General features: G+C 46.1%; 1 protein-coding gene and 2 long non-coding RNA genes across 3 annotated transcripts in view; 1 reads left to right on the top strand and 2 right to left on the bottom strand.

Annotated features, from left to right (window-relative positions):
• Window positions 1-13,283, bottom strand: part of LOC119566861 — a 31,877-nt gene extending 18,594 nt beyond the window's left edge. Inside the window, exons 1-2 of the long non-coding RNA XR_005226307.1 lie at window positions 13,134-13,283; window positions 6,931-7,207 (exon numbers count right to left, since the gene is read on the bottom strand). This is a non-coding gene — a long non-coding RNA (uncharacterized LOC119566861). The remainder of the gene's footprint in view (window positions 1-6,930; window positions 7,208-13,133) is intronic.
• LOC102939665 (dual specificity phosphatase 29) lies at window positions 1,852-20,143 on the top strand. The gene is made up of 3 exons (XM_007065209.4): window positions 1,852-2,027; window positions 14,606-14,826; window positions 19,896-20,143. Exons 1-3 carry the CDS (start codon window positions 1,852-1,854, stop codon window positions 20,141-20,143), a joined length of 645 nt encoding a protein of 214 aa, XP_007065271.1.
• On the bottom strand, window positions 16,855-23,798 carry LOC122466694. The gene is made up of 3 exons (XR_006292418.1): window positions 21,809-23,798; window positions 19,958-20,184; window positions 16,855-17,263 (listed from the first exon to the last, which is right to left on the bottom strand). It is a non-coding gene; the product is annotated as an uncharacterized LOC122466694 (long non-coding RNA).
• Between the last annotated feature and the right edge of the window lie 1,545 nt (window positions 23,799-25,343).

Genomic DNA, 25,343 nt, shown 5'->3' with positions numbered 1-25,343 from the left:
TTTTTATCGCAGCATAGACCTTAGTCCTTAATGTGTGTGTGAAACCTACACACTGCCTTGTCTGCGTTTGGATTTCACCTTGAGTTAGCTAACAAATGTTTTAAGTACACGCCTTTTCTCCTAGTGAAGACACCGGCCTAGTGAAAAGTAAGGGAGGAGGGGGAGATTGGGATGATAAGGAAAGAGAAGCAGCCATCTTGGCATCCATCACTGGAAAGACACAAGGGGCCAGTACTCTTGCAAGCTGAGAAAGATGAGTCCTTCAACAAAAGGGGTTGGAGACTGTGGGACAAAAGATTGATAAGAAATCTATCTTGAACCAAACTTGTAGCTCGTTAAGTCTTAGCCATTAGAAACCATCTTTTTGCTTTTGTTTGCAACTCTTTCTAATTTTATTTCATCCCTTAACCTATGCCTTTTTGTTAATAAACCTGATTTACCTTTAATCTAAACCAACCCAGTGCTGAATGGAAGTAATTGTTAACTCCCGTTAATGTGGGAAGTGACTGGGCATTGTCTGTTTAAAGGAGCAAACCAACCCGATTATCCCTCTGAATGGTCCAGAAAAGGGTTGGACTTTGCAGAGCAAAGGTTTGGGGAAAATGTTGGACTCGGGGGAGTTGGGGTTATATCTTGCTAGGTATAATTAAACCCAGTGGAAACTAGAGCAGGGCTGTTGTGTTGTAGGCAGGCTGCTGGGATCGGAGCGCTGAACCGGGATTGCACAGCATACAGACACTCAGGGATCTACACTTTCATCTGCTGGCTGTAGGTGTCCGGGCTGTCAGCCACAGCAGCAAAGCAGTTAGGGCATCCGGGGTTACAGGGTAAGCAATGACACAACCCCTCGCTGGTCTGGGTCGCACCCCACAACAGGGCGGTCTATGACCACAGATGAGAATTAATGCACCTCTTTAGCTGAAGATTGCTCCCTTTGTTTACTACGCAGCCTTTCCGAGCTTGCAGATGGCAGTTACGCTTGCACTCCTGGCTGAAGAGCAGGTTCAGCTGGTCACACCGGCTATTAGTGCCCTGCAGCAACTGGGCAAACTAGCAAGTCTGGAAACAGTCATTTAAATGTTCAGTATACAGAGCTGTGTTAAAAGTTTGAAAGAGTAAAACAAGGGCACCCCAAGGCCAGCCTTAGGGACAAACTCAGCCACTCTCTGATTTGCCGTATGTTAGATAAAGGTGCAGCCTGTGGAGACTAATGACTAACAACCTGGAGTCCAAGTCTTACCAGAAGGGACCATTGTGATCGTTTAGTTTGACCTCCAGAGAGGCCATAGAACTTCCTCGAATGGATTCCTGTGTGAACTAGGGCAGATTGTTTAGAAAAATGTCCCATATTGATTTTAAAATTTCATCTGATGGAGAAAATTCCCTTCAGCTGGCTCTTTGGGGGCCTGAGGGTGGGGTTTTCAGAAACTCTTGAGGTCAGCTGAACTGTAACCCTTGACTTTCCTGGGCACAAACTACCGAGGGGAGCAGAGTTGGGCCAGTGCTGAGCGCTTTGGAAAGTCCCACCCTCTATTTGTCTTCACTGCGAGCAAATTTATCCAATGAGCTACTTCTAATTCCTCTCTCAAGGGAGCCAGCAGCACAGACAAATTCCAATCATGGGGCTGCATCTGTCAGAGAGGTGTCTATCCATTTATACACAGCTACAAATCCAGGCACGCTGGTTGTGTTGCTCTCAGTGTCACAAAGGAGCGGGGTGGAGGGGAAGGGGCTTAACCAGAGTGGACCCAGTGGCTTTGACACTTCTCCCAGCTTTCTATTCTTTTTATGATTGCATTTTAGTTACTGTCATTCCAAGTATACAACACCATATAATCCCCTGGGGACAAGATGTCTTCAGCAGGTTTGAACATCATGAAGAGAAGTGCCTACACAGCAATCAAAGTGGACCCTGACGGAGACTACTATACCCCTGGCACATTTGAACTGGAGCGGCTCTTCTGGAAAGGCAGCCCAAAGTATACTCATGTCAATGAAGTCTGGCCTAATCTCTACATAGGAGATGAGTAAGTGATAAATGCAACCCACCAATGGAGCCACAGGGGTTCCTATCCCCACACTCTGTTAGCCAGCGCACAAGCCATTGCTGGCAGCCCAAACCAGTGCTCAGTATAGGAATAAGGAAGCCTCAGCTCTTCTCAGGATACACAAAAGCAAAGATTTCCCCTTCTAGTTTTCAAGCACCACAGCCCAGAGAAAAGGTTTTCATAGCCATGTAGGCATCTCTTCTTACCAAAGATTGCAGTAATGGTGTAGTAGTGACAGTAGGACAGGCTGCAGCATTTGGGGATAGTCATGTACTATTTTAAGATGGTTAATTTCAAGGAGTAATTTGTAATTTATTACCAAGTGACAGTCCCCTGGTCATGTTGAGTGAAGGGCACAGGTTGAGTGCACAGAACCATGGGTGAGAGTGGTTTTAGCCTGAAATGGAATTGTTGGAAGTGATTGAAGAGCCTTCCCAAAAGCTGGAAACATTTCAGTGTTGGTAAGTCAGAGCCTGGCTAGGGGAGTATGTCAAGGAGGAAGAGGGGGGCTCTCGTGCATTAAAACGGTCCAGGCTTTAAACAAAATTTGTCCTTATTCATAGGGCTAGCTACTTTGAACTCATTCTCTGCTGCAGGGCGCATCTCACTGCTGCTAGCAAATGAATGTGAAAGCACAGGATTAATCTGGAAGTGGCTATAATATACTGTTAAACAGAACCAACTCCATACACAGACAATCAAACCTGTCTGCAGAGCAGGAGAACTTTTCTTAACCCTTAGACACTATTGGTCGAATTCCCATTTTCCCCCTACTCCCTTCCCTAATGGGATGTTTATTTTACATCATTACTAAAAGGCACAATCTGCAACCCCACCAACTCCAAAGTATTCATAATATTTTTAAAAGGTCCCGAAATTCATCTGCTGCCAGATTATAAAAGTGGAAAGATAAACAGCTTTTTAAAAAAGTTATTCTAGTTCCAATATTGTTGACCAATTAATTCTGTGGCACCAGAGGCAACAGAAAGACCCACATGAGAGATCTGGGCTATAAGCATCCATGGGCTAACACTTTACAGAAGAAAAATCTTTTTTCCAAGTGTGGTGATAGTCTGGCCAACAAGCTCAGGGACAAGTGGGGTTGGCGGGGGGTGGGAAGAAGCGATTATTTGTTTCTTACTAGATCTTTTTTAACCCAAGATTCAGCAAAAGCAGAATGGACTCTGTTAAATTCACCTGGCATTTTCTTTCCCTTTCCTTGTTTAAAATTATTGGAATTATTTTTAACGTAATAGGTGGAAGTATTCTCCACTTATCTTTGAGATGAGGCTTCAACTCTGCCCCTTTGAGCTGGTGCAGAGAGGCCCAAGTGGCCAATCAGAACAAGGCTTTGAACATTCAGGGTCCCTAGACACAGGCCACCATCTACCAACCGTTATTTTTCCAATGACAGTTGTTTCTGTAATTCTGCCTGGTTACACCTCTAATTTGAACGTCTGTAAGACAAATGCTAAGAATAAAGCACTTGTCCACTGGAGCAATTAATCAGGGAAACAAAAGAGAAGCCCCACTACCTTCCATGAGAATATTCAGAGATACTTTGTTCACTTAGTTGGGGTTGGCTGTTGAGAGAGCATCTTTCGGGGGGCAGAGCACACTAACTCTTAAGAAAATGGGGCGAGCTTTTAAGAATAGGTGGAAAAGGGTCACATGATGGTAGCACTGCAGGTAAAAGCCATCGGCTCAAAAGACCTTGCTAGCCCATCCCTGAAGCAGGGCTTCACAATGAGACATTTTCTCCACCCTATTAGAGGCAGGGAAAGAAAGCCATATGAGAAGGAGAGATGACTGGGGATCAGGGGGACAAGAAAGAAATAAGGGAGGGATGGAAACAGATGAGGACCAGCTTTACTAGGCTGATGACCCATAAAAAATTAATTCTTTAGCTAGCGCTCCAGTTCACATAGGGCCCAGCCTCCAGTCCCCAAGGATTTGGGACGATGAACTGGTCACCAGGCAAGACTCTGGCCCCATTACTGGGACAAGGTGGTAGTTAAGCATTTAATTCTAAGCAGATGAAGTCCAGGATAATGGGGCCATAATAATCCACGTATACACAACTCCACATGCTGGCACTTTGGCAGTGCTGCTCTCAGTGTCAAAACAGGGGTGCCTCTTTATTAGAGTGGAACTGGTTTGCTTTGACACTTCACCCAGCTTTATGTTCTCTTTTATTTATTTTCATGTCCTAAGCATGGAACACAAGATAAGCCCCTTGGGACAAGATGAACTTATTTGTGACCAACAGCTTCTGCCCTCAACTCAACAGTGTGCCTCTTTTTAGGGCTTGGTTGAAGCACTGGGCACCAAATAGCTACTGTGGAAAAGGCAACAGATGTCACATTCATTTTGCATCCTTATCAACCAGGCTAAATTAAGGGTTGCCCTTAGAAGAATTTAGTGGCATGCTCATTGCAAATCAAGTGTACACACACATACAGAGTTTATCTTCAGAGCCTCCACATCTGGGCCTCATTCCTGCCTTCTGCATTTACGAGGTTAGCAGTGACTGCTTATGGAAATGCCAATTAATTATCCTGACTACATAACCACAGCATTATTCTAATGCAATGCAGGCTATCATGGAGCCCTGTGAGGCCATTCATTCCTTTTGTTACAGGACTCCGCTGCAGCTGTTTCCCAGGGGCAATGAAATCCTCATGAGGCCCGTCAGGCCCAGAATAATCAAAGCCTCAAATTTAACATCCCGTGTTCAGCTCCAGTTGAAGTTTTCCTCTGGCAAGTTCTAAAGACTTTTAAGACCAGACCCTGGAGACAATAGGAGCCTCCCAGTGACAGGAACAGAAACAGGCTTTTGGTTTATCCATGACCAGGATTAGTAACATGTAGATCATCTTCAATAGGATAGGGAGCTGCTTTGTTTTGTTTCCTTCTTTTAACACTGTTTGATGTGCACTGTTTGATGTGAGGCAGATGTCTTCTTCAGGTGGCCTGGTTGGCTGATCCCCAGCCATAGGGTACAACCAAAGCACAAGCAAAACTGGTGCTCAGAGGGAAACCCAGCTCCTAGTGCAGAGCCAGAAAGTAGAGATGGTAGCTGCCAAATTACCCATCACTATGGCTGTGATTCTGAGTTAAATCCAAAACTTAAAAAGGCCGTTTTCTGGAACCAGAGTACCATTCACAAGATTTCAGCTAAAGATGATGGTGGTCTCCTAAAAGCTTGGCCTCATCTGACCTCATCCCTAGCTCTGATTAGGTCTCAGATCTGAATCCTAGCCAGAACCTAATCTATATCTGAACACTGTCTCATTGGCCTGTCTCTACCAAAAAGAGAAACTAATCAAGAGATCCCTCCTTACATAATACATTTTAAGACTAACTTCCAGCTGCAAAGCAGAGCCAAACTCCAGTAGGAAAGGAAGCCTTCTCTATAGTTCAGCTGGTAGAGCTGACAACCATGCTTGCTACGAGGGGTATGGTTTCAGAAATGACTAAGGCAATTAAGTTTGCAGGTAGCACACACAGAGAGATCATCTAGAAGATAGGGAACTGTGCTAATTAAGCACACACTGAGTGTTTAGCCACCCATTGATTGACTCCCTCCCCTTCCTGGAGGATTTTGTCTGGCAAAGTGATGTCTTTGGCTCAGTCAAAATGGCTACATTTGAAGAGAAATGCCATTTGGATTAGTTCAGAGGAAATCAGATGGGAATTGGTTCAGTGCAATGGACAGTTACATCACACTGTTTAGAACGTATGAACTCTTAGGACATCCACTGGTATTAATCACATCAAAATAGAAACATTCCAGGTGTATTGTTAGTGACCCAGGAGGTAGAAATATGTACACAGAATGGAGAGGGTGTGGGATCATTTTATTTTAAAAAGAAAGAGACATGGTGGAAGGTTTCACTGTAATATTAGCATTGTCATTTGCCAGTCCTAGTGGAGGCTTTATGAGCCGGAAGGGAAATATGTAACTCCACACAAAAAAATCTCTCAGGAACAAAAAGCGATGGTATGGACTTTAGCTTTAAACGCCAAGATACAAGCAGCATTGGCAGTTTACACTGCCAGTCCTCCTCACAAATCATTTTGGTCTGCAGCTGATTTGCAACAGTTGAAGCAATAAGGAAGAGTGTCAAAGTCTGAAATTAATTGTCTGCGTCAAACATTTTCCAAAACTCTTATGCTTTTGATGTGGGGAAGGTGAAGAGGAGGTTCCTTGCCTATCACAGCATCCACAAAACATCAGTCAGCGGATTTGCTTTGGGGACTGGATTGCTCAGTGAATCCTGCCTTTCCCCACTCAGCAACTCATGAGTTCCTCTGGTTGTGAAGAACTTGCTAACTAGTTTGCAGAGGGAAAAAAATTTGCTCTGATTCATGCATCTGTGAAGACAAAGCAATGCCTTGCTGGGGACAAATGCTACATTATCTCTACTTAAGCTTCAGCCAGCAGTGCTTCTCTAGATGCAGGGGAAGTTGCGGAAACTTTAGGCCCAGTATTAGTGGAGATTGTCAACACCTGCCTTAGCAATGGCAGGTTGCAGACCACTCTTAAGGAAACAGAGGTACTGTCTATATTCAGGAATTCCTCATTTGACACTGAACATCTGGCAAATTAGTGCCCTGCCCCTAGCCTTCCCTTGGTGGCTAAAAATACTTGAAAATTTATGAAGAGACAATTCCTTCCACAATATCTCATTGCCTCAGATTTTCTTAACCCTTGTCAATCCAAGTATTAACTTGAGTATGATACAAACTAAGAAAGCAGCTGTTTGTGTTGCTCAATGATCTCCCTCAAGTGTTGGATAAAAGATGAGTGTCCATAATGATATTAGATACACCAGCCGCTGAGTCAGATAGCACTGACTATGAAATTCTGTTGACTTACCTGGGGGCTATAGGAGGAGTAGATAGTGTTGCTCTCTGCATTTCTTGTTGAACGATCTCAGAGGGTAGACTTGCTTTGCTTCCTGCTGGGCACTCAGAGGTTTTCACAGGGCTCCATCTTGTCCTTCCCCATTTAACACGTGGGTGAGGCCATTGGGAGGGTTAACAGAGAAGCATGGGTGGTGATGTCTTCAATATGTGGATGACACCCAGCTTGTGTTTCTGTCTCTTCTGACCAGATGGCGTGGTTGAGCATCTTCCCCAGTGTCTGGCTGAGACTAAAGCATGAATGAAGGGCTGAGTTATTGGTGCTCATGAGAGAGGTGCCAATGAGAGAGGTGGCGATGGTGGGTTGGGGTAAACTATAGAAAGGGAAGGACAGTATCATTTTATTTTGCTATAAGGGTTAGCTAACTGTTGCTGGGATGAAATAGAATTTGTAGCAGTAGTGGTCTTTTTGCTATGAACTTTCATTTTAAATGAAGATCACAGGCTTGGATCGGCACCATCTTTTTGTCCTTGTATAAATCTTAAAGAAATAAGTACTATTCTTCAAGAAAATGGCTGCACTTAGTTATATTTTTGATTGGGCCTTTTCCCCTCAACTCAGTACTAGGCAACATGTTCTGAGGTGTGCATGTAATCTAAAGTAAAAAGGGATTTCATCTTCTATTTCCCCCATATGAGGGTCATTCCCACCTCAAGTACCCCCCTCCCCCGTCATAGAACTTTACAAACACATTGATGGGTCCATCTGCCTCATGTTCCACTGTAGAGGCCCTGGTTTTGTAAAGAGTTGAGCCCTTGCTTAAAGGCTTTGCTGCATAAGGATGGACTTAAGCACATGCTTGACTTTGAGCATGTGCTTAAGTGCTTTGCTGAATCAAGGCCACTGTACCCAGTATATCTCTTGTTATTAAAAGGCCTGGTGGGTTTTTACTCAGGGACCCAAACTTTCCTCCATGCCTCCCTTCCCAGATTGAGATGTACTGTCATTTTCTTAATTATTTCCCAATACAGTACTTCACCTTCCCTACTCTGAAGTGCATTCAAGGCAGACATTGAAGATCATAATGGCTTATGCCATGTAAAAAGAAATCAAGCGCTAAAACACAGATGGCCCAGAAGAGTAAAATGAAAGCAACTGGAGGATGTCAAATGCTGATAGTTTCACCTACACTGGGCATTTAGAGCGAACTTTTCCTGGCATTGTGGTTTTATGTTCAATTATGACCAGAGAAATAGAAATATCTATCACATTTACAAGGCAATAGCATCACGTAGGGAGGGAGTAAGACAGAAAACTCTTAGCTGGACTATTAAACTCAGGTGGTGAGCTAATTGCAAGAGGGAGAACATCTGTGTCATGTGCTAGCTCAAAACAAATTAAGGATTGAATTATAAACCCTTGAACAAGGTTTATAATTCACACTAACAGCCTTTGTGTGGCCCTAGCTCACTAGCTGTCTTACCCATTTGGCTGCTGGTAGGTATTCTTATTTTACATCCTCTTTCCTTTCATCTAAAATGCTATTACCACAGTAGTGGTGTAAGAAGTAAATGGAAGAAAAGGAAACACATACATCTTGTGATATACCCAAGAGTTCTAATGATATTAAAGCACAAAGGAGGTAAACTATGAACTGAGATTTTCACAAGTGACTTATGATTGTGGGTGCTTCTATGGGTACATCTACACCAAAGTTTTGGGTTGTGCTGTAAATCAACCTAACTGCTTGCCAGTTACCTTGAGTTAATTGAGATGCTTGTAAATTCTAGTGTTGGCACTGCACAAAGGTTTGTTTCTAGTCATGGTTGTGTGAGCTACGGCCAGGAACAATATTTGCATTCAGAAACGTGCATGAGCTTCTACATCAGAATTTGCAATCATGTTAGTTACCTCAAGATCATTGACAATCAAGTCACTTCAATTAAAGCAAGACCAAAATCTATTACTATTATTTATTATTTGTAGAACCTAGGAGCCCCAGTTACTGACCAGGATCCCATTGTACTAGGTGCTATATAAACAGAAAAAGGATGGTTTCTGCCCCAAACAGCTTAGAAACTAAGTACAAGAAAAGAGACCACAGATGGAGACAGGCTGCTGGTAAGCTGAGACCACTGCCAATCATGCTGACCAATAATGTCTCATTGTTTCCTTGCATGCCCCCATCTGTCTACCTGTTGTAAAGATTTTTTTGTAGGTATCATGGAAAAGGAAAGTTTGAGGGATTTTGAAGGATAGGCCCATTATTTGGATATTCAACTGGAAGCACCTTAAAAGGGTCTAGGGTTGCTAATTTTGGTTGGATGTATTCCTGGAGGTTTCATCACATGACAATTGTTAGCTAAAAATTGATCTTTAATTCCTGGAGACTCCAGGGCAATCCTGGAGGATTGGCAACCCTACAAGGGCCTGATTATCAAAGGGCTAATCTACAGCACTTTCTGAAAATTCTTTACAATATCTCAAGTTGGGCACTCAAAATCACTGGTCACTTTTGAAAATCTTGGTCTGAGGACCTGATCCTTTGTTACTATGAATGGCAAAACTTCAGTTTAAGCCAATAGGAGCAGGTTATAAATACAGAACCTCTTGCTAGCGGAGGTAAGAGGTCCTGTTAAGGACCTAACAGAGCTTAGTTACTGGAAAGGGAAATCACGCCATTTAAGCTTGCTGGAGCTCTCTAAAGAGGAAAGCAAAACAGCGTATGAGGTGGAAGCAGCAGCTGTGGAGTGATTTAATCCTTTATATTTTTCACAGAGATAGTGTGCTCAATGCTGTACAGAACAAAGGCACAAAATCCTGGCCCCGCAGAATACGCAACGTACTAGAAATCGTAGGAAAAGTTCCTGGTGTAAGCCTTCTACAGAAATGACAACCAACCCTTTCAGACGGAGGCAGCCAAACCCATACTGAGGCATCTAAATACATAGTCTTACCTGCAGAGAGCTCACAACTGGATCTGCAGGTGCGCAGCACCACTGAAAGTCAGGGCATTTATTAAGACACCAGTTCAGTAAAGTGTATGCTTAAATTCCACTGAAGTCAGTGCAACCTAAGCACATTCTTAAGTGCTTTGCTAAACTGGCATCTTAATGCCCCAAAATGGATCTGAATGCTTAACTCTGAGCACTCACGTTTGAAAGTTTTCTAGTTTTAGCAGCTAAAGAAGGAAGGATTTGATCTGGGCCCATGTTAAACAATGGGTTATGGGACAGGCACCAGTGGGAATAAATGGCCTTTTCTGTGGTAACCTTGCCTGCAAAAGGTCAGTTCTGAACTCGAACAGGTCCACAGAACAGCACTCAATACAGCAGAGTTTGAAGCAGTTGACCTGAGAGGCTAAGCTAAGAGGAAGGCAAGGATGACAGACAATTTAACATCAGCCTGCATGAAGCACTAAAGAGAACATGATAGAGAATAATCCTTCATTGGCAGGATGATGGTCTAGACAGAGCTCAGAATGTCTCTTCTGTATCTTATATCTATGATTAATTCAGAGCAGAAGAGGGACTCACAATGATAACAGATTTTGTTTATCACACTGTAAGCATTTGTAAGGTTTAAGAAGGATCAGTTACTCCTCTTTATCCAATCCCAACTGACAGAATGACTACATGAATAAATACATACCCAATACGCCTCTGCTAATATAAGGGGTTAGTCCAAACTGATCAAGAAAAATTATACTAAAGCTTCAGGACATAAGATAGTCAAGAGCAGGCATCAGGAAAGAACTCCATCCTCTACCCCCGGCCTCAACATACGCTTTCCCACAACGCCTGAGGCAAAAAGGAAAGGCAAAGAGGAGTGTTTTCCACTGAAACTTCAGGTATAGTCTGTTGCCAGGATACTGCAGTCAGTATACCAGTGGGCTGCTCCAATAGCATAGACCCCCCTAAACCTAAAGAGCCCTGGGAGGTTTCATTTGGGTACTGTAAGGAGAGGTAGAATGGAAGTGACTATGCCGATATAAAAATACCATGCTAATATGGGAGTGACTATGGTAAACCCTGTGGTAACCCTTGGGTTTGCCCAGAACACACTAAATGTTTTTCTAAGCCTGAGCAGACTCTGACTTAGCTGAGCGCTGATGCAGTTAATAAAGAAGCACTGTGCCTTCTCTCTGACAAATGAGACTCCTGTGTGCTCACTAAACATTACAGCCACTGAACACGTGAATGCGAGATCTCAGAGCCATGCAACACGTTATAAGCAAAGCTCTCTCTTGGTATAGTGTCTGCGTCTAAGTTGGTTGCAGTGTTGTTGTAGCTGTGGTGGTCCCAGCATAGGAGCTGCAAAAGCTTTTGAGCTACATAGATCTCTTCTTCAGGTCCTTTTAGCTCAAAAGCCTGCCTCTCTCACCAGCACAAGTTGGTCCTCTGAAAGATATTACCTCACCCACCTTGTCTAATTTGCATTTAAGGCATTAATTTCTGACAGTCTCCTGAGAACCCAGTCAAGGAAACAGGGAAATTACATCCCAGATGAATGTTGCAGTGTCAAATGCAGGGGTGACTTTAACATCGCTGCCCCTTTTGCACCCCCGATCGGCGGCTCTGCCGGGTCCCTACCAGCAGGGCCGCCAATGGGGGGGTGGGGGGGCACAAAAGGGGCAGCGACGACCTGGCAGGGCCGCCGATGGGGGGTGCAAAAAGCTTTAACATCGCTGCCCCTTTTGCCCACCCCCCTGGCTGCTGACGGGGGTGGGGGAGAGACACAAAAGAAGTAGCTGCCCCAGGGCCGCGATTTAAAAGGGCCCTTTAAATTGCCACTGAAGCCCCAGGCAGTGCGGGCCAGGGAGCGCAGATGGACGGGCTGGGGTACGCTGACCCCCCAGTTCTGCCCCTTCTGCCCGAGGCCCTGCCCCTTCTGGGGGGGCCAGAGCGTCCCCATACCCGATAAGAGCTGCATTTTACTTTCACCCCTGCATGTGACCTATTGTTTGGCATTGTCTCTGTTTAGAACAACAACAATGTACATTGTTTAATTCAACTGCTATTTATTTGATTGAGCTGCATTTGCAGAATCCAAATTTGAACTTACTTTTCATGGACAGTTAATCTTTATTTTCCCATTGACCCTGACTACAATGTGGCCCTACTTGCTATTAAGCAAGGATTCCACTTGCAGGACTTCTAACTGAGCACAGATCTATGAACTGAAAGCATCATTTTTCCATGTTTGTTGGGCCAAGTCTGAAGAATGGAAAACAGATTTTTTTTCCCCATAAGGGTTGCAGGGGGGAACCACCACAAAACCAAACCTGAAAGCAGAATCCGTGTTTCACCTCAAGCGTGGCAGATTCAACAGAGTAGGGTAAGTCACCTGCCCTGACCTTCTCCCCAGGAAATTATTTCATCTTTTTTTAAAGCATCAATCTTTTTGATAGTATTGTAACAGAGTTACTCTGTGCTTGCTAGGACTGTATGTGGGGCACATCTACATGCAGCCCCTAACGAGGGGGGCTCTAAAGTTGTATGCATAACTGATTTCTCAGTCCACTGGCAATTCTGAAAAAAAAAAATTACCATCTTGGGTTCATCCAAAAACAAATCATTTTTGAAATTTTTAGCAAATCAAGTAGTCAGAAAAAACACTGATTTGGGTCAAATGAAACATTTTGTTCAACATCTGCTGAAATGTTTTGATTCTGAGTGTTTTAAATGTTTTTAAATTTATAAAAATAAAACTGAAGTAAATTTTGAAAGTCATTTTGAATCAAAAAAACGTGGAACAGTTAGTATAGAAATGAAATGTTCAGATTTGTTTGGAATTATTTTTAGTTTTTATTTTCTGCTGAATCAGTTTGACATATTCTACACAAAGCCATAAAATGTTTCAGTCAACCCAAATCCGCATTTTCCCCAAAAAAATTCACCTGAAAAACTTCACCCAGTTCTGTGGCTCCTCCCAGAGAGGAAGGACCCGGCCATCTCGGGAAGTAGCTCTGAGAGGAAGTTCAGGAGGTGAGCATACTTCCTGCCTAGGGGAGTAGGTGAAAGTGTGTTTGAGCACTACGGTCAGCAGAGGGCTGCACTGACTCTGGGCTCTCCTCCAATAACAATGCTGGGTCTCTATTGTTCAGTGAGCTCATGGCTGTGTAATTGTTCTGGGGACTCTGCTAGATTGTGCTAACCCACCAAAACAAAGATCCCATGGTAACACAACAGTAGAAACTGACCCCACTGTCTTACCTTGTATAAAACACACAGCTTATTAGACATAGCCGCTAAACAATGCTCTTGTGTGGAAGCAAGAGCTATGTGCCTTGATACAGCAGCAGCTCTTCTGCATCCCTCCAGGAATTCTCAACCACACTTGTGTGTGCTCAGGTACAGCGGAGTACAATTAGAATTTCCTTTTTGTATCTGCTAGCCAACAGGGTTAGGAAGAAAGGATAAAGGATTCATATTAAGAACATAAGAACAGCCACACTGGGTCCTTACAATCCTTACAGGGCTCATCTGTTTGCTGGGTGTTTGTACAGCACCTAGCACAGTGGGGCCCTGATCCATGACTAGGGCTCCTAGGCATGGGGGCCACATTAATAATAACAAACAACAATAGGCTGTTCTTATCAACAGGTTTACTGAAGGTTGGACTGCCACTTTCCTGTCCTTAGCACATCCGGGTGCCTGAGTATGGAAAGGGAAGCATTAGCTTTGCACATCCTGACCACTTTAAGAAGCTTGAATATTTTCAGTTTCATTCCCCCCACCCACCCAATAGATTCCCCCTCACCCCAGGAGCCAATTCCTCTTCACTCCAGAGGAGGAAGAGGACAGGGAGTAGCACTATCCCCTTTTACTTCTCTAAAGCAGTTACAGCTCTAAATCAGTGGCTGATATGTGATCTCCGAGTATAGTGCTTTTGTCTTGAGACACCTTAACATGATCCGTTAGTACATGGCAGCAAGGAGGAGGCTGACAGGGCTTCTAGACCCTTTGGACACATGAGCATGAACAAGTTTTTTCCTCTAAGTGTAGAAGGGAAAAATCTCAGTGGTTGCATTTCTTTCAGAGGTAGTACGAGCCATGTGAACCCTAGCTGAATTTAATCCTCATTTGTAACTGACTTTTTGATTAGTCCTGTAATATTAAATGATGGGAGAGAATGTGTCAGATGGTTAAAGCCAGGGAGTGGGAGGAAGGATTCATGGATTCTATTTCTAGCTCTGCTGCTCACTCAGTTTGTGACCTTGGACAAGTCAACTTAACCTCTCTGTAGCTCAAGTTTCCCATCTGTAAAATGGGTAGAACCAATAACGGCTCACAGCATATGGCTGCTAGGCAGCTCAGTTTGTTTGTGACATCCTGGGATGAAAGGTATTGTGTAAAGGGAAAAAGAAAAGGAGTACTTGTGGCACCTTAGAGACTAACCAATTTATTTGAGCATCCAATGAAGTGAGCTGTAGCTCACGAAAGCTTATGCTCAAATAAATTGGTTAGTCTCTAAGGTGCCACAAGTACTCCTTTTCTTTTTGCAGACACAGACTAACACGGCTGCTACTCTGAAACCTGTGTAAAGGCAGGGGATCAGACTGCTTCTTTGAAGTATCATCAGTGTCGTTGTGGTTTATGACTTGCAAAATAAGAGAAATATTTCTGAGCGGATGCAGCATGAGAGAGCTCCATTTACACATCTGACTGTGACATTTGTTTAACAGGAAAACTGCATTAGATCGCTACAGCCTTGAGAAAGCCGGCTTCACCCACATCCTCAATGCAGCCCACGGCCGGTGGAATGTGGACACAGGACCAGACTACTACAGTGACATAGCCATTGAGTACCATGGGGTAGAAGCAGATGATCTCACCACCTTCAACCTCAGCCAGTTCTTTTATTCAGCTGCTGAATTCATTGAAGCTGCACTCCAAGATCAGAGAAGTAAGGAGGGGGCAGAGTACGGTCAGAAAGACCTTGTTTGCTACAGTTGATCTCAGTGCACATGAGTATTCATCAAAAGTAGCCAACTCCCAAGAGGTAAAACAGGCAGAGAAAGTCAAGGACCACCGGTACAGGACAAAAAAGCAATGGCTAATAATGGAGCTGGTCATTTCAGGGAAGTCAATGCTGTTATGGGGTTCAGGTCATCTCACAGCCACGTCAGCCATTCAAATCAATGGGATTTGGTAGCAATCCAAGAGTCCTTACCTTCTGATGGGCCACTGTTAAGCAGCGATCTCCCTAGCATACAGGTGTCCCTAGCACAAGCAGCGCTCATTGTACAATCCTACGAAGCAAACAATCTCAGGAGGAAAGTAGTGAACTCAATGGGCCATGGAGCCCGTCTGCCATTCCTAGAAGTGGTCCCTTTCCAGTAAGCTGTGAAGCCTATTAGCAGGGCATCTGCCCAGGCTGTACTTACCCTGCGAATGTAGGACTCCAGTCTCCAAGGCTGTCACTTCAACATTTCTTACACTAAAGCATTAGGTTTGCTATAGAGACATATAAAAGCACTTTAGTACTTTTGCCATCAGATCATCTCCAAGCTGTAACAGGGATTTATTTTTGTCATCTTCCAAGCCGTAGGAGGCTGAAATCACTTTGACAGCACAGATCTGGAAACATTAGTTAAAGCCTTTGTAATTTCCCAGCTTGATTACTACAATTCATTATTTGCTGACCTCCAGCAGTGTTCTAACTAAGGGTTTAAGCTGACGTGAAGCACCACATCCGCGACCCCACACTGTCTTTCAGCATTTACTCCAGTTCTTATTTAAAAAAAAAAAAAAATCTCAACAGGGTGTGTTTTACCAGGAGCAAGCAGAGAAACTTAAGATCCTCCTGCTGACCTACAAAGCCTTTAATATCAGAGGGCCACATATATCAAGTTTCCAACCTTTTGTCAACTTGTGTTCTTGGCTGTTTAGATCAGCAGCTGCTGGTTACCTGGCATACCCCCAATAACCAGCCAGGTCTTAAGCTTTCAACAAGTACAGTCCTCAGCTACAGAATTTGCTCCTTGTTAAGGCAGAAAGACAATAAATCATCACTATTTTAAAATTGAAGTGTCATTAGCATTTCGTGCTGCTTTAAGATTTTATGTTCTTAGAAGGAAGAGAGGTCCGTAGGTGAAGGAAGCTACTTAAAATTGACAAGACTCCACCCAAGTACTGCTTCTGGAAAGGGTGGGGAATAGTTAGATTTTCTGGGTGGCTGAAAGTGTCTGATCTCTAGCCTCACTTCTAATCACATTCCTAGAGAGGGCCTTAGGAGCTTGTCTACACAAACACGTAGTTTGTGGCAAGGTGGGGTTTGAATCTAGCTCACACTACCCTGCCACAGATTAACTAACCGCGTGCTCCCTGCTGTTGAGTTCATTAGAATGCTTCGCTCCAAGCTTCTTTAAAATGGGACTTGCTCAAAATACTCTAAAGAACTTGTGCCAGCAGGGTGCACCCAGAAACCTAGTCCACGGCAGGCTGGTGTGGGGTACAGTCACACCCCAACTTGCCATGGAGAAAATGTTTTTGCAGACAAGCCCTTAATAGCCTTCATTTCTCCGTCCTGCAGCCTTCTCTTCCCGTTCCCGCAGCATAGCGTGAAAGACGTGGTAAACACACAGAAGTCAAGAGAGAAAGACTGTTTCCAACAGCACTACATTAAAGTGCACAAGCAGGTCCTACATGGACCTGTTAGTGCACAGCACGCTAGTGCGCTTTAGAACTCAAAGCCCTGTCGTGCACATTGCTGCTCCATATAGACAAGCCCTGGGAAGTCTAGCACATTCTCATGTGCTGATAAATGATGGGGGAGAGACTCAGAGCAGTTCGCAAGGCTCAAGCTTCAAAGCTTCCGGTTACAAGGCTGTATCAAACACCTGTGAAGCCTTGAGGCTCAGCCAAGCATTGATGCAGCAATGAAACAGAAGCCCGACTCAGAGAATGGAGTGATTCACTTATTAAAAATACTTCTGAATTCAAGAGTAACTAAATGTGTAATGCTGACACTTCTGTATGTAGCTGTTCTTCTGGCTGCTGCATTGGTAAGGTGTTTGAATAACAAGGACAGAGAGTTGTGTTTTGTTCTTACATGCACTAGTGATGTAAAGATGACCATTGCCTGTAGTAGCCCTGGAGAAGAGAGGAGGACAAGAATGCAAAGAAACTCATGCTGGGAAACAAGGGGCTCTGAATACGTTACTCATACCACAGCCAAGTATGGCACCATTAAGCCTCACCTTCTTGTCCAGATGTGGATGGTCATTTTAGTGCATTCAGTCAAACATACACCGTGCAATAGATTTAGGGCCTTTTTTTTTTTGCTGATATGGCGGTTTCAGAAGTATTGTAGTGGGCATTTTCCCCATTCAGATAGTGGGCTACAGAAGTAGGACATGTAAAGAGATAAGAGGCAGTTAGCCAAGCAGCACATACTCCTATCAGTGCAAGGGATCAGCCTTAAAGAAATCTTACGCAAGAGTACATAACTTACAAACATACAAACATACAAGTACATAACTTACGAAAGTACATAACTACCCTGTTTGATAAAGACCAGTCTCTGTTTAGCCACCTAGCATAGCAAGCTGCCACTTCTTTCACATGCTTAACTTAATTCCAGGCATCCTAGGAGTATAATAACCCAGTATGTTTGTCTGGTTAATGCCCTCCGGGTTCCTAACCCACACTTTGGAGTAAGTAGTAGAGGAACGATGGTTCAGGGGCCAGGGCACTAGCTTGGGAAACCTAGGTTTGAGTCTTTGCTCTGTCACAGACTTGCCATGTGACCCTGGGCAAATCACTTAGTCTTTCTTTGCCCTGGCTCCCCCTCTGTATGATGGGGATAATAGCACTTCCTGACCTCCCAGAGGGGTTGGGAGGATAAGTAAGACTGTGAGGCATCCAGATACTATGGCCATACAAGGAGCTTAGCAAGATAGATTAGCACCCCAAAGCATTTGAACAGCAACACACAAGCAGGCATCACTTCACCGACCCACACACTGCACAATTGGGCTCTTCAGGATAGGGCAAATTCCCTTCTTTATGGAAAGTCCTCTGAGATTTTCAATGTTCACACATCAGACAGGTTCTCCATCCTTGCCATTTCCAAAGAGACATGCACACTTTTCTCCTTCCTTTACGTGACAAAAAATACAGGTTCTCCTCTTCCCACTGATGCCCAGAAAGTTCTTCTCTGTTTCCCAGCTAGCCAAGCAAAGCCTTGATCCCTCAGCCTTCCCCTCATGTCAGTCATTTACTCCACCATTCTGCCCCAGCCCATTTACAAACCGGAGGCCCGAGCAAAGAGTGAAGGGCTGAACAAATGGGAGTTTTCATCTGTTTCAAATATTCAGAGTAATGATAGAAGGGATTATCATTTTCTGTTATCAGTGAGGCTGGAAATCTGCCATGATGCCTCTACAACTATCTGCTGGGATTAGGATGCAAACTGTGACCATTAATCCCCTTGTGCTGGCAGTTCTTGATGTGTCCATGACACAGCAGTGCTGCTCCTGCCAGGAAATCATCCCCTCCACTCCCAGCATCAAGGAGTGAATTGCTAGGAGTCGTAGCCAGATGTAGTTGACAAAGTAAAAGTGCCTCTGGCCTTGCAATGGTGTTTGTGGTGTTATCTGACGATAGGAAGTTGTAGTAGACAGAGCTTCAGATGCTGCCTTTATCAGGATACACTGATTAAAAAAAACAAAAAACCCCATGGCAGCTAGTCTCAGAGCCCAGGGCAAGGAACTTGGGCTCACACAACAGTGCTGCAACTAGTAGTATAGACGTTCCTGCTAGGGCTGGAGCTCAGGCTCTGAGACCCACCCTCCTCGCCAGGTTTCAGAGTCTGAGCAGGATCTCTCATGCCATACACAAGCCCGAGTCTGTTGACCCGGGCTCTGAGACTTGCTGCCAGGGGTTTTAAAACACAGTGTAGATGCACCCTCAATGGATCTCCCTTTTCCTTCCAAAATGTAAAACTCCACCCCATCTTTTCTCCTCCCAGGGTTTTGTAGCCCAGAAGCATTTCCATCAGTTCCTGCAGCACATGGAAGGGCCCAGTATCACTCACTCTCCTCCTCCGGCCCCTGGCTGCTGCCAAGTGGGGGAATCCCACTCTCATTCATGTGCCTTACAGCAGCGCCGAGAGGCTCTGGCAGAGACTGACACCTCATTGTGCTAGAGCTGCCTATACGCAGTAAGAGACAGCCCTGATCCCAAGAGCTAAAATCTAACTGGACAAGACAAACAGGGTGGGATGAAAGGAATTGTCATCCCGAGATGAGACACAGGGGGATAAAGTGATTCGTCCAAGATCACACCGGAAGTCTGAGGCAGAGCAGGGAACTAACTACTGAGTCATCCTTCCTCTCTGGCCCCTGGTATTCACAGAACCAAGGACTGGAAGGGGCCTCAAGAGGTCATCTAGTCCCGTCCCCTGCACTCATAGCAGGACTAAGTATTATATTACTAAGTATTGGGAGTGAGCAACTGGACACATCCTTTTCACCCTCCTGGAGGGAATGAGTATCTGGTACATCAGCACCTCGCCGGCGCTGGTCCCCCGCCTCCTAATTCTGTTCCCGACCCAGAGAGCAAACACTCCTTGATTCAGCAGACTGAATGAAGCACAGTAAATCATGGATCTGTGGGAGCCCAATAAAGGGGAGGCTGCAGCTTGGCTTTGCTGGCTACCTACTGTCGCATTGCAGCCCATCCTGCCTGGCTGTAAATTGGCAATCCTTCAGTTGTTAAAGCGTTAGGAGATCCAGATTTTATAATGGGACTCACTGGGTGACCATGGGCAAGTCACTTGATCTCTCTGTGCTTCAGAGTCCCTGCCTGTACAAGAGGATGGTATTTACCTGCCCTGCAGGGAGGCTGTACAGAGTATTCATGGCTGTGAAGCACTCAGATCTCTGGGCAGAAGGCCCTAGAGAAGGGAAGAGTGTTTATTATTGGTAAATCTGAAAGCCTTCTCTGTATTTGCTCTCCTCACTCATGCAGACAAGATCTTGGTTCATTGTGCCATGGGACGCAGCCGATCCGCCACCTTGGTCTTGGCTTACCTGATGATTTACAAGAATATGACAGTGGTTGATGCCATTGAGCAAGTGCTGCAGCACCGATGCATCCTCCCAAACCGCGGCTTCCTGAAACAGCTGAGAGAACTGGACATAAAGCTGGCTCTGGAGAGGACAAACGCCAAGAATGGCATCCAAGTCAGTGGAGAGGAGCATGGCAAAGAGATATAGCATTCCTCATGCCCTGCGGTTACTGCTGCCTGGAAAAACACCTAGCAAGAGAAAACTGGAGTTGGAAAACAATACTGTCAAAAGTCCTTTGTAAGAAGTCCAGAGGGAAGAATCAAAAGCATTTGAAATGCCTTAAAGGGAATCTAAGGTTGGAGATAGATAAATGGAGAGGGGAAGCAATCTTGTTAGGGAGTGTAACACAGAATCCCCTTGTTTTAGTGCTGTTCTTCAGGGCTATGCTGTACAGAAGAGAAAAAGGAGGGGCTTGTGATGGAAGGCAGTGGCTCTATAAGAACTATAGGGGTGGTGTCCAGTATGTAAAGGATGGGGTAAGTGTGCAAGCCCATGAAATACAATTCAGGCCCAGCTGCTCCTGCTGCCCTATTACAATAAATGTTGAACAGCCGTTATTTTAATACCGTTTATGAGGGGCTAGTTTATCCCAAGGCAAACCCACATGTAAAGCCTAACACATTTACTTAAATATAACCACCCCATGGCACAACATACATTTATTATACATGTCACAAGGTGTAAACTGAATAAGGAAGCATGAGCCCAGCTTCACCTGTGTTGCCTTGGGTTAGCAGAACCTTTCCACATGGTCATGCACCTATGATAACTGCCAACTCAGCACTCATTAGCTTTTGAGTCCATGCTATAGGATCTAGAGAGAGGGATAGGAGACCCAAACAGCCTTGCAAAGCCTGAGCCAGAACCCATAGCTGCAATCCTCCTTTAAACTAACTGGAGTGGGATACATGGGCAGTGGGTGAAGCTTCCTGTGGGAGAGGCTAGCTTCTTGTCCCGCCTCTTCCGCCTGCGGCCCGACCCACACTCCACCCTGTTCGGCCACTCTGCTGCTGCCCGCTGCATCTCTCCTCACTCCCCCACCCGCTGTGAGAACCCCCCCCCACGAACTTCCCCACATACCACTCTCTGAATCCCTCCTCATCCCCACCACCCGCTGCCTCTTGCCTCCTCACCCCCCAACCCGCAGCCAGTCACCTCCTCCCTCCACCATCCACCATGTCCCTGCTCATCTCCTGCCCGCCATGATACCCCCCACCCACCGCTGCTCACCTCCCCACTCCACCACCCTCTGCAAGACCCCTCCTGACCACTGCATCTCTCCTCACCCGCCGCCTGCTCACTCCACCGCATCCCTCCTCATCCCCTGCCCACCGACACTCACCTCATTTCACCACCCGCCATGAGACCCACCTGCCCAATCATCGTTCGCCTCCTCACTCCACTGCATCCCTCCTCGTCCCCCAGCCCGCTGCTGCTCACCTCCTCACTCCCCCACCCGCTGCAAGAACCCCTGCCTGCTGTGTCCCTCCTCACCCTCCGCCACTCGCCTCCTCACTCCCCGACCTGCTGCTGCTTGCCTCCTCATTCCATCACCCACCACGAGACCCCTCCCGCCCACTGCCGCTCGCCTCCTCACTCCCTCACCCACCACAAGACCCAGCCTGCCATGTTCCTCCTCACCCCCCACCGCTCGCCTTCTCACTCCACCGCCCACCACGAGAAACCCCGCCCCCTACTGCATCCCTCCCCACCCTCCACCCCCATGGGGGAGGGAGGCAGAAAGCAGCTGGGACCTCTGGGGGGGGGAAAGATGGTGGGGAGAGGGAAGGGGAGGAGAGGAAGATGACTCACCAGGCAGCAGCAGCAGGTGGTGGGGGCCTCAGGGAAGATGCGAGGCCACCATAGCCCAGGTGTCCAGCAGCAGGTCACTGGCGGCTGCCCCAGGGGAGGCTTAACCTCCCCTGGCCTGTTATACCCGCCGCCCATGGCGGGGTGGGAAAAAAAAGAGACTTTGGGTTTAGCTCCCTGTACCTAAGCACGGGCTCCCTTCAGAGCCCCAAAATCCTAAAGCCAGTCCTGTTGGAAATGAACCAGCGCTGTAACACACAGTGCCTACTGCAGTTCCATCTATTGAGGCTATTATTCTTTGACAAGGCCAAAAGCAGGCGTTTATGGGAAGGGTCAGAGATATGATTTGTATCTAATCTGGAGAAAATAAAATTCACTTTGTTTGCCATTCTCAGTCTGCTTCTTTGAAGAATGACCAGTTTTTACTCCGTTCCCACCTTCCCTGCTACTACCACGTCCCTGTCTTGTTTAATTTGTCAGAATACAGTGAACTATAATCACTGAGAACAGTTTGGGGGCTGGCCCGGAGGGGGTGTCATGCACCGAACACTCTCTAAGCGATGGGGTGCAAGTCACCTGGAAAACGTAGCTAAGCTCCAGCATCCTACGGCTTGAATCTATTCTTTGAACATGCAGTACCGAACTCCAGCAGGATACAGTTTGGTTTGGTAAACCGATTCTGGGCAGCTGTTTGACACTCATAAGGCCTCTTACCTGTCAGCTTTCTTTCAATTGCTATTGGGGAGCTAAATTCCAGAACAGCACTATAAACGGGAACGTTCAAGATGACATCAGACCTCGTAAACTTCTCAACAGGTAGCTACTGTGAGCAGCGGCCAAGGCCATTGCCCACTGCTACAGCTCCCCCGCTGTAGAAAACATGATAACATGAAGAGCAGGAGATTTATCGTAACTGAGTTTGGGAAGCCAATGAAGGATCACGAGCTCCCCGCACTGCTGCATAATCAGTGCCACCAGGCCATCCCTCTTCCAACTTCTTTACCAGTTACTGCAAGGTCCGTTTTCCTTCCCCATCTCTTCTCCCCAGCCCCTCATCCCCCCAGTTATGGCAGTGCTGGGGACACATTCCCTCTGTTTGGATCTCTGGGTTCTCCTCCACCTCTATGCTAGTCCACACAGGTTCCTGTACCACGTTCATCACCGCAGTATCTGATGTTTGGGCAGAGGAGTGTTGTGTTCTAGATTTTCTTTTTTTCAATACACACGTGCAGTTTGTAATATGTTTAGGGTAGAGGAGGCAAGATCAAAGCAATACATTCCGCACTGAGAGTGGAAGGCAGCGAGGTTTGGGAAGGCCCTTTGCTCCTGCAGGAGCTCATTCCACAGTCTCAACCTAGCCCCTGAGAAGCTCTGTCTCCTTTATCCTTATTGTAGAAGGTTCCACTTTGCCAGAGAAGTTGCTCCGCAGTTCCTGCGGTCCCCTCCATTACCTCTCTTCCTCACCAGTTTCTGCATCACTGAGCACCTGATTCTCTCCTCCAGCCCTCATTCCATTACTCTAGCACCGGACACCTGTTTCCCCTGCCCGTAGGGAAGTTGCATTGTCTGATGAAATAACCACAGGGCAGGAGCCAGGAACCTCTCAGTTCTATCCCCAGCTCTGCCACTGCCACAGACTGTGACCTCTTGGACATATCACCAGCCAGGGTGCACGGATGGGCTGGAGGAGAAGAAAGGATGCCAGAAGACTGCAGCAGTCATTGGGCTGGCTGTGCAGGGGACAGGGGACATGGATGATGCCAGCCAGGAAGGAGGCACCAAAAGAGACATTTCTGGGCACGCCTGGGAATTTGGTCTCCCCAACCCCAGCTCCCTCAGGCTTCTGAGAGGTGTAATCATGCTCTTAACTTCTCTGCCTGTTTTCCCCTTTTATTCACTGGGGGATAACATCTACTTCACAAGGTGCTTGAACATTAATGTCTGCACAGCACTTTAAACAATGGGCAGGGAACTGCCTTGGGTACCATTAACTAGCCCTCCTCCCTCTTAACTACTGCAGCATGAGGCGCCCATTTCTCCATCACTGGGCACCTCTCTTTACCCCTCCATTAACCCCCCACCCCATGAACTCAGCTCTAGGGTATGCTATATTCAGGGCCCCATACCCCAGGTAACCCTCCCATTTCCCACTGAAGGAAGCTGTTCGTCAGGGTGATGCTTTGGAGAACTAGTAAGGACAGTCCCGCCCGCCCATGGAAGGCACACAGCCCCATGTGTCAGAGCAGCATGAAGCCTCCTGTCTGACTCGCCAATGCGGCTGGATGCCATGCCAGCACCAATAACTAAAATCCCTCTTCCACCTACAGCTTGCTAGGAACCTTTGCTTCTCCCTCCGGGATGAGGACCTGGCCACGCTGGTCCCTGCAGGATTCCTGTCATTCACTATATCAGGAAGTGAGGGAGAGAACAGCACTCGGGCTCCAGCTGGTATAAAATGTGGCAGCCATCACCTTCATGGCTTAGGCCACTGTGAATGTATCTAGCCTGTGACCCAGTTCCTCCTCGGTCCCCCAGACAGCTGCAGCTCTCAGTTTAGAGCCTCGGTCATAATCATCAAAGTCAGGAATGGATCTGCACGCACCTATGTTACACACTGCATTGCCAGCCATTTGCCACCAGGACAGTCAGGGACAATGCAGCTCATAAAGCCCAGCATGAAGTACGCCAGAACCAAGGTCAAAGCATTCCCAAGCGGATCTGGCTGTAGAAGGAACTTCTGGAGGACAGGAGATGACTTCAGAGTCTAAAAGCCTTGGGAATAATGTTGCAATCGCTTCCTCTTTAATAACACTTTTCCTCCATAACTGACAGTCACAACTTCAAACCACCTCCTGTTCCAATCGTCCACTCCCACCCAAAATCCTACCCCAGCAGAGCTTTCTATAAGAAGGAGCCAGAGACTTCATGAAGTACACCAGTGACGTTACCGTTCCCAATCTATTTTACATGGAACGTGTTCAGATGCTACAGTGATGGGCAACAGCACAAAATCCCCAAAATAGATCAATTAAATCACACAGAAAGTGAATGCTGGAGGGTTTCCTGACCTGGAAGCTGCTGGGCAGCTAGTCAGCCAGCCAGCCAGCCATCTCATTTGTGCCACCTCCTGGCTTCTCTGCGTCTACTTTCTTCACATGAGAAGCTCCAGCGGAGCAGCATGCAGAGATCACACAGATGAAGTGGGTCACTCTCTCATTCTGCACAGCAGCTTTTGGAACAGGGCACAAAAAAGAAAACAAAATAAAAACCAACAGCAACAAAACCACCACACATACAACATCTCCTGAGCAGGTCAGGAGAGCAGCAAAAAATAGGAAATACAAATACTGCCAAAATTACACACAGCACATCTCTTATATGTTTGCACCATCTAGTTTTAACAGGCTCTTGCTAAATGTTCAAAAGGTCCAAATGTCAGAAGGCTCGCTCCTAATGAGTTTAAAGGTTCTGTCTACCACACATGATTGACTGGGATACAAGACAACGAACCAAGTTAGGAGAGAAAGACGTCTCCTTA

The sequence above is a fragment of the Chelonia mydas genome, chromosome 7 (genome assembly GCF_015237465.2).
Source record: "Chelonia mydas isolate rCheMyd1 chromosome 7, rCheMyd1.pri.v2, whole genome shotgun sequence".
Taxonomy (NCBI): Eukaryota; Metazoa; Chordata; order Testudines; family Cheloniidae; genus Chelonia; species Chelonia mydas.
The sequence above is the reverse complement of the archived record's forward strand: the minus strand, read 5'-3'. Positions and strand labels throughout refer to the sequence as shown.